The following is a 17,088-nucleotide window of genomic DNA, read 5'->3' as shown; positions in this document are numbered from 1 at the left end:
ACCTCCAACTTGCAAATTCCCTTCTTTCCCTTTAATGGGGGGGGGGGGGGAGGAAAGGTGGGAAGGGGCAGAGGATAGGGGAAGGAAGCATCCAGGGGGTTGGGTTGCGTGTTCCGGGGGCCAGAGGCCAACATGGGGACTGGCTCATGTCTCCCACATCCCTCCCTGCACCTGCATCCTGGCTGAGTCCTAAGCAGGGTCAGTCACAGCTTCCTGCCAGGGCCTCAGACCTCCACTGCACCTGGCTGCCTCAGGTGGTGCTGAAGGAGCCGGACGTGGTGCAGCAGTTTCTTCTGGTGGCCAGCCAGGGTGATACCCAGGGCAGGCAGGTCTCTGGTGGGGAAGCAGTGGATCAAGTCCAGGCCAGCTTCTCTAAGCACAGGCCCCCTCTCTACCCACCACGACCTCCCCCTGCTTACTCCTGGCTGAGCCGAGCCACATCACTGAAGGTGCAGAGGCCACACCTGGAGAAGCTGTCCTGGTAGCACTCCAGTCCGATGGCCGAAAGCCAGGCCTGAGGTGAGTCCAGAGTAGGAAAGTCCAGGGCCGCAGGGTTCAGAAGGGCCTGTGATGGTCTAAAGGGCGAGGGGCAGGCAGGTCAAAGTACCCCTTCATCCTAGCCCCTGCTCCTCAGTTTTCTTTTTGGTTTGCAATGACCCTCCCTGGCTTTCCCAGGCTCCAGCCCCAAGCTCCAGACCTGTCCCCGGGGCTCCCATCAGCCTGCAGAGTCTCTGGCTTGCGAATCATCTTGTCAAATGCAGCTACCAGCTGGTCAAAGTGGGGACGCTGGGTACGGTCTTTCTGCCACGTGTCCAGCATAAGCAGATGTAGTCCAGGAGGACAGCCTGGAGGTGGGGGCAACCGGAACTCCTGCTCTATTGCATTTAGTACCTGGGGACCAGGGGAAGAATATGGTGAGGGGAAGCTATTGCACATGGAAAGGAGTACATTGTTAGGTAAGGGGGTGGGCTGTAGAGCATAGGTCGTGGTGAAGGAACTTAATACAGAAAACGAGGCATGAGATCTCAGGGAGGGACTGGATCTGGGACTGGAGGTCTTAGACTGGATGAGTCTGTGAAGCTGGCGGGTTGAGAGGATTGGGGGTCGGGGATGGAGGGTGGGGAGGCAACAATGTCTAGGCCAAGAGCTCACCTCCTGGTCACTCATATCCCAGTAGGGACGTTCTCCATAGCTCATCACTTCCCACATCACTATTCCAAAGCTCCAGATGTCACTGGAGGTCGTATGTTTCCCATGTGCAATGACCTCTGGGGCTGCCCAGCGAAGCATATGACTTGAGCCCTGAGGGGTAAGGTCAAAAGAGCCAACAGCGATAATCACAGCAATGGTCACATGTATTGAGCAACTGCTCTGTGCCTGGACATGAGCGAAAGGTTAAACATCAAACACCTCCCTTGATCCTCAGAAGAATCCTGCGGGTAGATGATATTATCTCCCTTTTGCAGAGGCCAGGCATAGCGCACTGGGAACTCAGGCAAAGTCACAGAGCTTCGGGGGGAATGCTCAGGATTTTTTTCCCAGCCTCTCTGACCCTGAATGAAACCTGTGATCTCTGGGGGAAGGGCAGGAGGTGGCTCTAGGTTTCTGAGGAATCCTGCCTCGCCGGTGGCCCAGGTTCTTGAGATTCTTCAACGTCTCCCTTGCCCAGGCTTCTCTCCTGCATGGAGCCCAACTGAGCTCCAGCCCTTCAGAACACAATGATATTCCGCCGGAGATCCCCACCCCACGTTCTGGCTCAGCCCCCAGCACCTGCTGCTGAGGAATACAAAGCCCCCGAGATGGTGCTCTCACCTGCGGGCTGTGGCCAAGACGGGCCACTTTGCACACGAGGTGGCTATTCACCAGCACGCTGTGGGCAGAGAGCGCTCGGTGGACGAAGGCGAAACTGGCCAGGTGCTGCAGGGCGGCGGCCACTCCCCGCTGCATGGCCACCAGCTGCAGGCTGCTGAACTGGCCCTCCCGCTGCTGAGGGGCAGGGGGCAGAGGTCAGCGGTCAGCAACTGGGTGCAGAACCTCCAAACACACGCACAGCAGACATCAATCAGCATGAGAGGGTAGAGGGTTTGGAAGTCAGAAAGTGGCCCGGGAATGCAGGCTGAAGACCACCAGAGGTAGGCAGGAAGGAGCAAAGGTATATATATGGCTCTGCCCTGGAATAGTCTGGAACTGCACACCTCCCCGACCTGAGAGCCCTCCGCCTTCCGCCAGGCCTACTGACCCTGAGGAAGCTGTCCAGGGGGCCCAGCTCCATGAGCTCTGTCAGCACCATGAGGGGCCGGCTTCTGGTGACCACACCCTCCAGCCGCAGGATGTTGGGGTGCTGGAACTGGCCCAGCACTGCGGCCTGGCTGAGAAAGGCCATCTGCAGGCCCTCGGCACCTCCATTCCACAGGGCCTGGATGGCCACGGCCTGCTCCCGCCGTCCCCTGGGCTGCAGCCGGCCCCGGCGGACTTCTCCGAAGGAGCCTGGGGGGACAGGTGCAGGTTGTGTGGGGGTCATGGACGGACAGTGGGCTCCCATGTCTGGGCACGTTCAGAAGGAACCCTGCCAGACCCTGCCATCCGCGGGCGCAGTACCTGCCCCAATGACCTCCTCGATCTTGATATAGGCGGGATCCACCTCCCGGGTGAATTCTCGGATGGCCTGGCAGGGGTCCTCATAGGTGGAGGGGTCGATGTAATACTTCACGCCGAGCCCTGTCCGTGTGTGGGGTGCATTATGAGGGTGCGGTGCAAGGCTGGACCGCCCCTACACCGCAGGCATGCCCCCTGACTTCTGGCCAAGGGGGTCCCCTCAATCTCAGGGGAGCCTGGCCTCGCCTGATGTGCTCCTGGCGTGAGCCCCCAGCTCTCATCTCTGCAGCCCCCCAACCTGGACCCACCCCACCCCCAAAACCCTTCACCTGGGCTGCTGTACTGCTGCAGTTGGTCCGTGTAGCCTGTCCCACGTCGCTTTCTGAGGGACAAACCAGGGTCCTGGGATGACATTCGCCCCCTCTCCTCCCCCTTTCACCCCCACACAGGCTGCTGTCTAGCCAGGGACCAGGTTCCCCTTCCCCACCTCTTCATGGGTGGCCCCTGGAAGGGGCTGGGTGTGGGGGTTTCTGCGCTGGGCTTGGGGCTTCCAGGACTTGGGGTGGGAGGTGCAGTGCATGGTGTGGGATGTGGCTGGGAGTGGCTCACCTCTGGAAGACCACAGCCAGCACGGTGATGGCCGCCAGCAGGAGGAAGGCCAAAGCCCCCAGGATGGACCCAATCACCAAGGACAGTTTCTCCGGTAGCTGGGAGGACAGCTCACCTGAGGAACCAGGTGGTCAGGCCTCACAGTGCGTCCACCCGCAAACCCCACCACGCACCCCCACCCCCAACTCCCACCCATAGACTCGAAGGTCAGAGCTCAGCCTTCAGCCCTCTCCTCGCCGCCTCTGGCCTGGCGGGCCCCCGGCCTCTCCCCGGGGCCCCTACAGCACCCCCTCCATCTAGCCTGGCTCCCTCTCACCTTGGGGCAGCGTCTGGAAATACGCCTTGCCCCCGTAGGGGCCATGGCCCGCGGCGGTCCGCGCCCGGACCTGGAAGCCGTAGATGTGGCCGGGGCTCAGCTGCGTCACGGTGGCCGTGTTGGTCTCGCTGGTCAGGGTGAAGGAGTGGGATTCATCTTCTGCCTGCGGGCGGGCGGGCGGGCGACAGCCACTCACTCCCTGCCGGCCTGCCCCAGCCCCTCCCCCCTGCTCCTACCTCCAAGGCTTCCGGCCCCTCCCACCTTCCGCAGGGCTCCCTGGGCACAAACCCCCACCCCCACCCCCACGCTGTAAGTTTCCCCACCTGGTCGTAGTAGCGCAGCTGGTAGTCCAGGATGTTCCCGTTGGTCTGGTCTGGCTGCGGCCAGGCCACCGTGATGCTGTCGGGTGCACGGCTCACCTGGTGCATCACGGGCACTGCAGAGGGGACTGCGATGGGGGAAGTCATGGGGGGGGGGGCGGTTCGGGGACTGGAAGGCGAAAGGCGGGAGGGGTCTAAGGAGGCAAGGGGGCAGGTAAGGTCTCCGGGAGAGGAAAAGGCTCACCTGCGTGGCTGGTGCTGACATTAATGGCTGCGGCCTGCGGCGGGTCGGGGCTGAGGTCTGACACCCCGTTGACGGCCTGCACCTCCAAGATGTAGGGTACGTGTGCCCGGAGCCCTCCGACCAACACCCGGCTCTCAGTCAGGCCCCGCTGGCGGGGGTCGAAGTGCACCTCGTCCCCACAGCGGTGACAAGCGGCCCCCCTGCCCGGCTCCCGGCGCCCCCCGCACTCCTTGCACACGACGTCGAACAGCAGGTCCCCGCGGCCCCCGAGCTCCTGGGGCAGGCGCCAGTGCAGCATGAGCGCGGAGCCTTGCGCCTCGAACCAGAGCTCCCGCGGAGCCGAAGGAGGGCCTGGGCGGACGACGAGACGGGAAGGGATTGGGGGGGGGGGGGGGAGGCGGGGACGGAGCCAGACAGCAGGGGGTGGGGCCAGAAAGCGGGGGAGACAGGTGGGAGGAGAGAGGCAGAAGGTGGGCGCGGGGCGATGGGGTCGGCGGGGTCGCGGAGAGAGGAGCGGGTAGAGGAGGAAACCAAGGGCACAGGAGAAAGAGGTCACTGCCGACGCACACCAGCCCCGCGGGTCATCCTCGGGACCCTCCTCTCCTGGCCCCGCCCCCCAGTCCGATTTCCGCCTCTGGGACAGGTGAGGGACTCACCAGTGCAGGGAGCCCCTGGGGGGTCGGAACTGGCCCGAAAGAAGCCCACAAGGCACGGGCAAACGGGGGCTGCAGGGTCGGAGGCGTGGCTGCGGGCCGGGCACGGTGAGCAGGGCGCGTTCCCGGCCAGGGCCTTGTAGGACCCCTCGGGGCAGGCTGAGGAGCAGAGGAGAGTGGAGGCTTGGCTCCCTCCGCCCAACCCCTCCTGACCCCCCCCCCTCACCGCACACACACAGGGCCGGCCCCTCCTTTTCTCCTGCGATGGAACCCCCAGCCCCCTCCTCCCGCTTTCCCTCCCTCAGGCAGAGATTGCTTCTGCCTCTTCGCTGGGGTGGAACTGCATTTCCAGTGATGGAAAAAGTGAGCTGGGCGGGGTGACGGGCAGGCCACGCACCAGAGGCAGGCGACTGTGGGCTGGATTGCATAACCCCCTCCGGAGAGGCCTCCGCCTGCAGCCCAATCACCCTCCTTAGTCCTTCCTGAGCTGGGCCTCGCTGCCTTCACCTGCGTGCTGCTCCCCGGGCCCTGGCATGAGCCCACCCCAAATACGGGCACATGCCGACAAAGGACCCCATCCCAAGAGAACCCAGTGGTTCAACTCCTTTTGCTCTCCATCACGTCTGAGGCCTGCGGCCCCAGGAGCCTCAGCAATGGCTGAGGAAGTTTCTAGCACCGATTTCCTGTGAGTGGATGAGTGAGTTTGTGTGCTTGAGAAAACAAATAGGAGTCCTTCCCTCAAAGAGCTTACTACTCCTGGTCTTCTGGGGACAGAATGAAGTTTGGGGTGTTCAGGAAAGGGGCCCAAAGGCTGGGGCAGGTGGGGAGACCTCGGACACGCACATGGGAGCGGGGTCTCACCTTGGCAGGCCTTGTCTCCACGCACAGGCTGGTACCCAGGCTGGCAGCGGCAGCCCCCGACGGCGACCATCCACTTGCCTTCCCCATTGCAATGCAGCCTGGGGGGGCTGCTCCCGGCCTGGCCCCCACCTCCATCCTCCTCTGGCTCTGCATGCGCCACACAGGTGCCCACAGCTGCCACCAGGGAGGCACCCCCAGCCCCACTGGCCTGCGTCTCAGGGAAGGAGGCGAAAGCGCGGAGCACAGAGGGGCAGGCGTGGTAGAAGAGCTGGATGGCCACAAGGGCCAGGCAGGCCCCAGTGTCCTGGAAGGCCACGTAGAAGCCACGCTGGGTGAGGGGGCCGAAGCTCCGCTCTTTGACATTCAGCTGCAGCCCAGCCCTCGGCCCAGGTCCGCGGGGCCCCACTGCCCAGGCAGAGGCGGCAGGAAAGCTCTCATCAGCTGCTATGGTGTCCACCTTGGTCCAGCGTCGGAGGTGCCAGGCCGGAGTGCTGTCGGGGCCGTCGGGCTCCTCAGCCTGGCGGTAGTAGAGCGTGAAGGTCTCTCGACAGGTGCCCCCAGCCACACCCAGGCTGGAGCATGCCCGCACAGAGAAGTGGAGTCGGATGTGCACCCTCTGGGCGCCCCGACGCTCTACGAAGTGTGTCTGCAGCCAGTTGTCCTGCGCGGTGCCCGGCGGGGCCCCTGCCACGTGGCAGGCCTCGAAGGTCCGAGTCAGGCGTCGCTGGTCATCCAGAACACTCACCTCGTCCCACTGCACGGAGGGTCGGGTCAGGAGGTGGGCGTTAGTGGCTGGGGACTTGGACCTTGCAGGAAGGTGGGGGGGCGCATCTCTCCCACCGAGACTTAAAATTAATGACATGCAAAGCAGGGTAAAGGGGTCCCCGAAGCCCTGTTCCTCTGGAGGGAGAGTCTCACTCCATTAGTCGCTACCCAGGGTTTCCTTCCCAGAATGAATTCCACGCTCCCGGGAGCAGGGTGAGGGAAGGGCGACACTCACCCCGCCTGGTGGGTAGGTGAGCCAGCCAATCTCAGCTGTCTCTCCGGTGGTGTCCAGCAATACCTCTGCCCAGATATAAGAAGGGACAAGCAGTGGCCAAGGCTCCCCCCTGCACCCCCACCCCCACCCCACTTCCATGAGAAAAAACAGAAATTACTTCCTTGGTCCACTGAACCCAAATGCAGGAGCACAGCTGACCGCTGGGCGCCTTTCTCTGAAAGCCTCCCCACTTCTTTCCCCCTCCTAGCATCTGCAGTCTTTCCCCCTTTTCTGAATCTTTCCTGTTTCCCACCCGGGCAGGGTCTTTGTGGGCAGGCGGGGGTTGTCTGCTCCCTGCTCCCTCTTACCTTCCAGAGCCAGAACGGGGGACACCAGGACGAGGACCCAGAGCCTGCACACCATGCCCGCCGCTCTGCTCCCTGACCGGGCAGCACCCTCAGCAGCCATGGGGCATCTTCAGGGTTCCCACCATTGCCCTGGCCGCCACCCTGTGCCCAGGCAGGGACGCTGCTTTGCAAGACTGGGGATTGCAGCCACACTCGCTTCCTAGGGAGACACAGGACCCGAAGAGAGTAGGGGTTGGAGGGAGGTAACTGCTTTGCTTCATAATGACCCAGGCTCCAAAACCTGACCCTGTGTCTCTTTCAATAGCTCTCAAACTGTCCCAGAGCCAACTGTGGGGTGAGAGCCAGGACCTGACTCTTTCCGGGCTGGTACCGAACCCACATCTTGGAGGGCCAGGTGCTGCTGGCTCTCGCCCCCCATGCACCCCCCCCCCCTTTAGAGCACAAGATAGTTAGTTCTAGGCCAACCTTAGCCTCTTTTTCTGGAAGGAGCTATTCCAGTCCTTTCTCATCATTTACTCTCTTCTCTTCCTTCCTCCTCCAGCTACTCTGTATTGGGAGTCAGGAGATACTTCTCATCAAAAGCAAGTGGATTAAAAGCTATTCCTTCCCTGGGGACACATGATCCGTCCTCCCCTACACCTTCCCATCCCCATCAGACTTGGATACTCCAGGCATCTCAGAGAGGCAGTGAAGTGAGAGGGACCGCTGAAGGGGAGCTGGGGCCATGATGGAGGGAGGGTGCCAGAAGAGCTGTAGGGGTGAAGACTCTGTCTAAGAAATGAGCCAGTCTCATGGGCGGGGGCAGCAACGGGGGTCTGGTGTACAGATACTTTGTGACCTGAGGTGATGTCCTCTCTCCACAAGGGGCACCTTTTTCTATGGCTTACAGAAAAATAAAGGTATGCCTCCAATATATGCAAAGATGCCTCGTTTATTCTTGATAAAAGGGAGGCATGTTGAAATGACAGGGACATGCCATTTTGTCCTGTGAGAGTAATAATGCAGCGTGTTGGGAGACAGCACGGAAGACCCTCCGTGATATTCGCTGCGCTTATGAGGTCAAATTGGAACCGTCTCTTGGAAGGACAATCAGGGATGTCTACCGAGCAGCTTCACTTCCAAGAATTTGTCCTCAGGTGCCACATACTTGGATCTATTCGCACAGATGTTCCAACAAGGATATTTATTGCAGAACTACTTTGTAAAGAAAAGATTGTAAAGTAACTATTCATAATCAGGAAGATGGCTCGCGGGGATGTAAAGTACAGCATGGGAAATATACTCAATAATATTGTAACAACTATGTGTGGTGTCAGATAGGTACCAGACTAATCAAGGAGATCACTTCATAAAGTATATAAATGTCTAATTACTCTATCATATGCCTGGAACTAATATATTATATGTCAACTGTGATGGAAAAAATTGTTTTAAATTATGGCACAAACTTCGAAAGGAATAAGGGCTACTGAAAACAATGGCGCAGTGCAAGTCCAGTGCAGAGCAGTATAAAGTATGCTCCCAACTGGGAATTTAATGATGTCCATATCTCTGGGTGGATCATTATGATGAGTACTCAAAACCTGGGAAGAAAGACAGAGGGGCAAGATGGCAGGTGGTATAAGGGAGACTCAGTGTATTTTTTTAATTTTTGTATTTTAAAAATCTCGTGTGTGTGTATATATATATATATGTATATATATATATATATATTCCTTTTGATGAATCATTTATTAACCATTCCTATAAATCTGTAGATAATAGCTGTTTAGTAAAATGAATAAAAATAGCATGTATGCCCTCATAATGATGATTATGTAACATGCTCCCCTTTTATATAAAATGCCCTGAGCTGCAGAAGCACCACTACAGGTCACAAGCACAGGACGGGCAGGCATGGCTGTCTCCTGGTCACAGTGACAACAAACGGACTCCAGAGATTAGTGGCGATTAGTGGTGACCAATCTCTCTCCTCGTGACTGAGTCTCAAAAGTCCATGAGTTGCATGGACAAGAGTGGCAGACTGTATTTATTTCTGTTTGAAGGAAGCAGGCATGATGCTCAAAAGGCACAGGACTAAGAATAAAAGAAAGAAAGCCAACTGAAAGTTGGAGCCTGTGTCTTCCTGGATATGTGTGGCCCTGGGACGCACAGTGCTGTTGAAAATGACATATTGAAAGCCATGCTAAAATCAAACTATATCCACCTTGGGTAAGCATGAAAATCATGACTTGATTTCTACTCATTTAATTTTTTTCTGGTGATGCCGGCTCTACAGTAAGATGTAACCTTCACTCTGATCTCCAAGTATTTCCCATGAAAAGACACCGTTTCCACACCTGTATGAGCTGGTAGTGTGGTGGGGACCTGCCAACCAGCTGCTGACATTTACTTTTCCTGTTATTGGCACCCTGTTTGTGAAATACAGACTCCCGCTTTGGGCATGTGGAGGCGAGAAAGAAGCGTTTCCAAACCATCACGTTGTACACCTTAAACTTACACGATGTTACATGTCAATTGTATCTCAGTAAAGCTGGGGAAACACAAGAAGAGTTTCCATAGGGCATACTATTCCTAAGAAACATAGGTTCTTTGCCAATATGGTTCCAAATGCTACTAGAATCCTGCACGGATTAAAGACCTGCTTCGAAGAAGAACGGGGAGATCATGGAGTAAAAAGCGTGGCCCCATTTCTCAGGGCCATTTGATAACTGTCCTGAACTAATTCACACGGTAGGCTCATCCCCAGTCTCTCACTGACTTAACTTAGGCACATGCCTCACGCACCAAAACCAACCAGATTCTGTCCAGAGCCAGAGTCTTTAGAAACGCTCTCATTAAGAACTGAAAATTCCCACACAAAGTCTTTGAACAATAAACGTTCTTTAAAAGAGTCTCCATCAGAGCATGGATGGATTCTGGAATCTGTACAAAGAAGAAACTGTAAGCACTGTGCCTTGTTAAACCCATCAACTAAACAAATAATTATGGAGAAGGGACAAAAAAACACTTTAGATTTATATCAATGATGTTTTTTTAAGGGAAGAAAACAGAGAAAAGATGCAATGCAGATAATATCAGCTGTGCAGTATGGAACATTCTAGAAGATGAGGAATGGCAAAGCATTTGCTTTGACGACCCACAAGACGAGTAACACAGTGGCTGTGGCTGTAATGGGGTGTGCATACATTGCTTTAGCAGGCATGTTAATGACAACATGAAGCTGGCCTCTCTCCAGAAACTCCAGAAAAGAGCAACAGCAATTATAAAACATGTTAAAGCCACTCAGCTTCAGTTCTCAAGAGGACTCGAAAAGGAAAGAATAAAATGGATTGCCACTTCAATAACTTTTTAAAAATTTCACTAAGAACAAAGATATTCATTAAAAAGAAATGGTTAAGGATGATCAAGTACCCAGAAGTGTACTTTGGCTGTTTGATGAGGACATCTTTTAGATTCAGATCCAGAAGACGGCAGGTTGGAAATAGGTTTCTTCAGAAAAAGAAATTGTGTCTGAGACCAGGCAGCTAGGTCAGCTCTCGCTTATCAAAGGAGCCAGATAAATTCAAGTCTTCTCTTTTGTAATAGATAAAAAGAATCAGAGTGCCTCTCTATGGCTAAAATAAAAATCTAGAAAGAAGAAACTTCATTAAGATTATAAAAGAAATTGCAGTCAACTAATTCTTACCACTGCAGACTATTTTTTAAAGATTATATTTATTTATTTTTAGAGAGAGGGGAAGGGAGGGAGAAAGAGAGGGAGAGAAGCATCGTTGTGTGAAAGAAACATTGATCGGTTACCACTCAAATGCTCCCAACTGGGGACCTGGCCTGCAGCCCACGCATGTCCTCTGACTGGGAATCAAACCTATGACCTTTTGGTTTGCAGGATGATGCTCAACCCACTGAGCCACACCAGTCCGTGCCACTGCATAATCTTTTGAGACAAGTTTCAAAGGCAGAAATATAAGTGACAAGAACATGGATACTCCATGCACATGCCTAGAATATTAAATAAGCAGGACTTAGAACTCGGTTTTCAAAGGTGCCTTCAATGGGTGAAGACTACGATGTCTTTCTGGTCCCTTCCTTGTAGCCTGCTTAAGACTCTTCTATCTTCTCCAACTAGTGAAAGGGATTAGCATTGTCTAGAAGCCCTCTAACCCATGAAAGAGCAGAAAATGTACCCTAATCAGGAAAACTTGCAAATTTCAGAGGTGTACATGCTTTTAAAATAAAACACCAGGAACAGCAGAAATATAGCTATAAAATGATAGCTCAGAAAATGAGACCGATTAGACCAAGTTTCCTGTGACATAAATTGCATTCTGTAATTTCCTGGGTTTTCTTTTTTGCCTTCTCAGCTCATTTTCTGGCTCTACCATTTTCTGTCTTGTTCATACATCCACAAGCCTATTACATGTCTTTGGTTTACAAAAATATGACCGTTTCTTAGGCATCGGGATTATATGTTGGTTCAGAAACTGGCAAAGGTTAAAGATGTAGAGAACTTTAGCTTATAAATCATAGTTATCTATAAAAACGCAAGACTTAAACAGCAGTAAATTGGTAAGAATTTTAAAAGTAAACTGTGCTCTTTCAACATGCTAAATATGATAATTTTATGAGGAAACCAAGATAACTTAACAGAGTTTTTTTTACCTCGATCCACAAAATGAATTTTTTTAAATTAAATAATATAAGCCAAATAAGTTTGGAACAAGGTATGGCAGAAGATATATTAGGCCATTAAAACTGGTTACTGTAGGAGGTAGGAATTGATGGGGAGAGGTATTAACGTTGTCCTACACGTATTTGAATTGTTTTTCTTATAGCGAGCATATTTTATAATCAAAACAAACATCTCATTATTAATATCTAAACAAAAAGGGAAATATTTTAAAAACCTAGACTAGTATATATAGCATATAAGATTTATACTTTTATCTGCCCCTCTTTTTCCACCTCTAGGTTTCAAAATAGCTAGAAAATTTCACCTTTAAGAAGAAAGCAAAGGTAGAGAGGAGGAGCTGGGAATGAATGAGCAACATAAGGTCAACAAGGAAAGGAAAGGACTTCTATCTCTGGATTTTCTGTAAACTTCTCTTCCAAGAAGTTCACGTTGTCCCACTGAGAACATCATGTGCCTCTCACAGGATGTCAGAACTGTGACTTCAAAAGGAAAGAGGGGACCAGAGAAGGACGGGACACTCATAACACACATGAGGGGCATCGCTGTATTCTGAGCCCAGCCGGGAACCTGCAGGGAGGCCAAGCAGGCTGTGGGGGCCTGCGGGGCACGGGGCGGTCCCATTTCTGCTGTGGTTACTGAGCTGGGCCTCACCCCTGCTAGCCACAGGGTCAGCGTGGGAGGGGTCAGCACACAGGCCCTGCCCTCTGTCCTGTTCTGCAGCTGTTCAAATGCCCAGGAAATGCCAGGGTAATCCTTGCTCAGCTTCGTGCTGCAGCCTCTCCCCAGTAATCCCCACCTTGGACCTGGGCTCAGTCGCCCTCTCTTGGAGTCTGGCCTCCTGCCTTGTAAGGGATCCCTGTGGCCTTTAAGGCAGCATCCAGAGCAGAGGGTGAGGAGGTGGCTGTCCACAGCGCCTCAGCCCCTCTTCCCTGGCTGGAGAAGCCAGTTCGTAGATTATGCACCAGAGGACAGTCCTGTGTCCCTTGAGACCTCCAGCGCTGAGAATGTCCCCTAGAGCATGAAGATACTGACGAATGTGCCTCCCACTGTGGAGCTGGGGGAGGCTCTTAAGATACAGGCAGTATCTGGGTTTAGCCAGACGGCCACTTAGAACAAGCCACTCTGGCTGTGCAGTGACTGGGGACCTGCGTGGCTTTGGAAAGGAGCATAAGGGAGGGGGTTGGGCAGTTGGAATGAGTAAGTGAAAGATCGTGGAAGAAAGCCTGTGAGTGCCAGGACCAGTGCCTGTCAGAGCAAGTGTGAGTGTGTAAGGGAGTGTGCCCGACGGGAGCTGGGTATAAGTGGGGCTGCTGGGAGGTGTGTGTGTCTGTGTGTGTGGGAGAGAGAACACGCCCGCCTGGTGCACATCTGCAATGTTCCTCAGAAGCCCATGAGCCCTACTCCACCCCGAGTCTGCCGTGAACGGCCCTCTGCCCAGGAGTTGCTTCTGAAGAAGCACTTGGGCTTGGTAAGCAGGGAAGGAAGGGAAGGGAAACCAGAGGCTGCCAACCCCCTGCCTGCCCCCCTTCTCTTTCCGCCTGGTAGGGAGCGCAGTAGGAACACAGGGTCCCGGCCCGCTCCAGAGATGCTGATGAGCTGGGAGAGGCAGCAGCTGCCCAGAGAACGCACTGGCCCTGCCTTTTTCCCAAGCTCAGCCCACGGCTGCTTGTAGCTCCCCAGCGCCCTGGTGACACAGGAGTGTCACTGCCAGTCATCTTCCTGCATTCACCCTGAATGAACCAATAGACTCCCTAGGCCACTAGGTGGGTACAGAGAAGCCCCCACCCTCATCTTCCTGACACAGAAAAGGCCCATTGCCCTGAAGGAGCCAAGCGGCCCCCGTTGGAACAGCTCGCGGCATTTCTCAGTGCCCCGGTGCCCCGCTCCTTGGACAGTTTGCCTGCAGTGTCCACAGGCCCTCAGCTCCTTTCCCATTGACCCAGCATCTCCTCATCCAGAGCCTGAGTCAAGTTCCCTGGCAGCCGAGGGCCGGGCCCAGGTTAACTGATTGGGAACAGGTCCAGCCGCTTCTCTCCACGGGCCCTGCCAGGGACATTACAACATCGGCTGCGCTGGGCCCAAGCCAGCTCCCCCAGGGATGGGAGGAGAGAGGGTACCAGACAGCCAAGATCGGTGGGTGGGGGCTGGCGGGGCCCAGCTCCCAGACAGAAAGAGAGGGGGCGGGGCTGGGGCAGCAGCAAGCCGTCGACTTTGGCGAGACTTGGGGTTTTGGCTGGGAAGCAAGAACCAAGTGTTCCCCCCACCCCAGGGCTTACCTATGGTGATGGAGGTGGGGAGCAGGACTGCTGCGGGGAGCTGGGGGCAGGTGTGGGATTGAACTCCTTGCTCCTCCCAGCTCCGCCGGGATTGGAGAGGTGCCCCTGGAGGGGTGGGCAATCCTCTGCCGAAGGCTTGGAGCCCGGCCTCTGCGAGCACCCCTATAGCAGGACCCCCATATGAGAGCCCGAGGAGTGTCTGCGAACAGTGGGCATCGCGGCAGGGAGGGTAATAGGAGTGTCACTGAGGCTGCTAAGGGGGCGGAGGAGCCAGGTGGGCCAGTTCCGCACGCCCTCGCGAACCCGCTCTCGCCTTGGGAGGGGTACTCGGCACCCCCCACCCCCCACCAGGAGGTCCCCGAGGAACTGCAGAGGCCCTGTGTGGACGGCCCCTCTACTTTTGCAAGCCTTAACCCCTCTGTCCTCAGGCACACTGACCCCCACCCTCCACAAGCGCCTGCGACCCCGGGGCTCACCTTTCCGCCGGCCGCACGATCCGCAGGTCTGCGTCCCCCGAGGCCCCGTGCTCGCCCGGCGCCGCCCGCGTCTCTGATCGGGGGTAAGGACCCCGCTCTCCGTGGCCCGGGTCCGCTCGCGCAGCACCTCTCCGGGGTGGCCGGGAGGCAGTGGCTGGCGGGGGCTGCTCTGGAGGCTGGGCGCCGGGGAATCGTGCGGGGCTGCGTCGCGCTCGCTGTGGCCGCGCTGGGTCGCGGGTCCCGCTGCCCGCGGCTCGGCTCCCAAGAGGCAGCTGAAGCCAGAGAAGCCCGGCCCACCCCTCCGCGTTCCTCCCAGCCCGGCCCGCCCCTCTCCGGCCCCTGCGGCCGCCCTCGCTCTCCCCTCTTCCGGGGAGCCGGCCCGCCCTCCCGGCCCTGGCGGCAAGCGCGCGGGGAGAGCGAGGTGGCGGCACAGGGCGGAGGGACGCGGCCGCGGAGGGTGGCACGCGCGCGGGAGGCGCGGATCCCAGCACCTGGGAGATGCGTTTAAAACCCCCGCCACCGACGCGACGCGGGCGAGGGGCGAGCAGCGCCCAGGCGGGGCGCGCAGGGCTGCAGGCAGCCCGGACACCTGCGCCCTCTCCCCTTCCCTGCTTTTCTGCTTCAGCTCGACGAACTAAACCCACTATTTTAGTTCCTACTCAGGTTTGAATTCAGGTGGGCGTGAGCTGAGAAAAAGAAAAAAAGAATAAAAAAGAAAAACAAGGAAATGCAGAGGGCAGCGGAAAGACAAACTGAGAAATCTCCCAGGGCACGGGGGTGCTTGGGCAGCAAAGGACAGGGCGTTTGGATTTGAACGTGTCTCTGATCTAACCTTTGCACTCTTCCTGTTCGCGGCCCTGGATAGTTGTTATTGTTGGGGCGCCCGACTCTACCCTCCCCAAAGGGCAGGGAAGTCTGATGTCCGCCCCTGGCTTTGCATGGCCTGGGCAAGTCGCTGCGCCTCTGGGTGCTGCCTCCCTTGCCCGCCGGAGAGAACCTCCCCCCCCCCCCCCACCGAGAGGAGAGGCGGTCAGTGGAAGGGACTTTGGGGGTGCCTGGAAGGAAGGGGTGCAGAACGGAGGGGGGCGCCGCGAGGAAGGATGATCCTGTCTACCCCCCAGCCTCCGCTCAAACCCTAGGCGAAACTGGGGTATCTATTGTTCAGTTACCACCGGGCTGAGCTGGGGCCTCTCGTGAGGTGTTGCTACCACCTGCTGGTTCCTTTAAGGAACACAGGCACCTGGTGGCGTTCATTCATTCCGGCCTTTTCTCCCCACTCCTCACGCCCGGTCCCATCTTACTCTCCAAAGCCTTCCATTTAGGCAAGACACGTCGACGCGTAGTAAAGCACTAGCCGCAAATGGGCTGATCCCAGCTGGTACTTCAGGAGCCATCAGAAACCGAGGGAAATTGTGCAAGAGATCTGGGAGCCAACAAGCGCAATAAACAAAACAATGAAACTCATTAGGAGGCACCGGGGAGAAACAAAGAGGCTTTAATGAACTGGCTGAATGAATGATAGCAGGAAAGGTAATGGCGGCTGAACGAGCCTCAGTTTGGTAAGGGGGGTTGTTCACTCCTGATACCTGGAGTTAATTTATAAGCCTAATGGCGGTGGTTCTGCATTTGGACATCACTAAGAAGTCCACTTGCCCTGATGAGTCTAGCAATTGCTTGTTTCTTTGCTCTGACAGTCCATGGTAGAGAGTCGCCTTCATTTCCAAATTAGTTATTTCCAGGACTTTGGCAGAGGTTTGTGAAACGTGATATTACATTCTAGGTGGTATCGTGTAACTCCTGATCCTTGATGTATTAACAATACGATTCATTGCCAGAAAGCTATGGATATACTGGGAACTTATTTTTGAAAGCATATAATTAAATTATGTTTAAAAATAAAAGTATTGACCAAACCAAAACATGGACGTTACTTTATAAAATCCAGACATTCCAGTAGTAATTTGCAACCTATCCTATATTGGCATCATAGTAAAAATATATCTATTCCCTTCTATTGTCTGACATGTCTCATTGTTTACACAAAGGTGCCTCCAATATGAAATTAAGTTTCTGTTGGTCAAGGTTTATGTAATTAGTTATTATTATTTTTGTTGTTGATAAAATTTGAGAGGCATCCAATTGACAAAGAAAGCTCATGGAACTCAGGGAGCAAAGAGGTTTACATTTGTGATTGTAATTGGCTGTGCATCATCACGTCCTACTTGTTATCAAAGTGAATTTTCAAGGTAGGTGGATAGCACAGAAAGCTTAAGTTACACTGCTGACGGCAGCTATTAAAAAGCAAAGTAATGAATTCTTTTTTCAAGCTGGACATAAATCTTTGCTACAGTGAGTTCAGTGCCTGGCACATATTAGGTACTTAGAAGTGTTTTAGAATAAGTAAATAAAAATGTAATATAGTACTTAAGCCCTGGCTGGTGTGGCTCAGTGGATTGAACGCTGGCCCGCACACCAGAGTTGCAGGTTCGAATCTCAGCCAGGGCACATGCTGGGTTGTGGGCCAGGTCCCCACTTGGGGGTGTGCAAGAGGCCTCAGATCAGTGTATCTCTTGCACATCGATCTTTCACTCCCTTTCTGCCTTCCTTCCCCTCTTTCTAAAAATAAATAAATAAAATTAAGTATACACACACACACACACACACACATATGATATAGTACTTAAAGTTGTTCTGTGCT

At 54.9% G+C, this 17,088-nt stretch overlaps 1 protein-coding gene across 2 annotated transcripts; it reads right to left on the bottom strand.

The window, feature by feature from the left end:
* Positions 1-48: 48 nt before the first annotated feature.
* On the bottom strand, positions 49-14,676 carry EPHB6 (EPH receptor B6). 2 transcript variants are annotated; one of them, XM_090287605.1, is made up of 17 exons: positions 14,391-14,676; positions 6,946-7,144; positions 6,599-6,663; positions 5,599-6,352; positions 4,741-4,896; positions 4,085-4,435; positions 3,844-3,968; positions 3,521-3,683; positions 3,205-3,319; positions 2,925-2,977; positions 2,599-2,718; positions 2,240-2,487; positions 1,813-1,986; positions 1,153-1,302; positions 698-891; positions 420-575; positions 49-333 (listed from the first exon to the last, which is right to left on the bottom strand). In XM_090287605.1, the coding sequence occupies exons 2-17, from the start codon at positions 7,043-7,045 to the stop codon at positions 225-227; spliced, it is 3,033 nt and encodes a 1,010-aa protein (XP_090143731.1). In that variant the 5' UTR covers positions 7,046-7,144; positions 14,391-14,676; the 3' UTR covers positions 49-224. The 2 variants fall into 2 exon arrangements, with proteins under 2 accessions (XP_090143731.1, XP_090143732.1); XM_090287606.1 differs by having other exon boundaries at positions 3,844-3,956.
* Positions 14,677-17,088: the final 2,412 nt, after the last annotated feature.

This window comes from Furipterus horrens, unplaced genomic scaffold (assembly GCF_987537825.1).
Source record: "Furipterus horrens unplaced genomic scaffold, mFurHor1.1.pri manual_scaffold_9, whole genome shotgun sequence".
NCBI lineage: Eukaryota > Metazoa > Chordata > Mammalia > Chiroptera > Furipteridae > Furipterus > Furipterus horrens.
This window is presented reverse-complemented; position numbering and strand designations above follow the sequence as displayed.

What these genes read in the sequence shown, in the direction of transcription:
- EPHB6 (XM_090287605.1), bottom strand. Translation starts at nt 7,045, where the DNA reads ATGGCTGCTGAGGGTGCTGCCCGGTCAGGGAGCAGAGCGGCGGGCATG. An exon ending in GCAGCAGTACAGCAGCCCAG is followed by an intron (nt 2,719 to 2,924) that starts GTGAAGGGTTTT and finishes ACACACGGACAG; the next exon opens with GGCTCGGCGTGAAGTATTAC. An exon ending in CCCTGGACAGCTTCCTCAGG is followed by an intron (nt 1,987 to 2,239) that starts GTCAGTAGGCCT and finishes CCTGCCCCTCAG; the next exon opens with CAGCGGGAGGGCCAGTTCAG.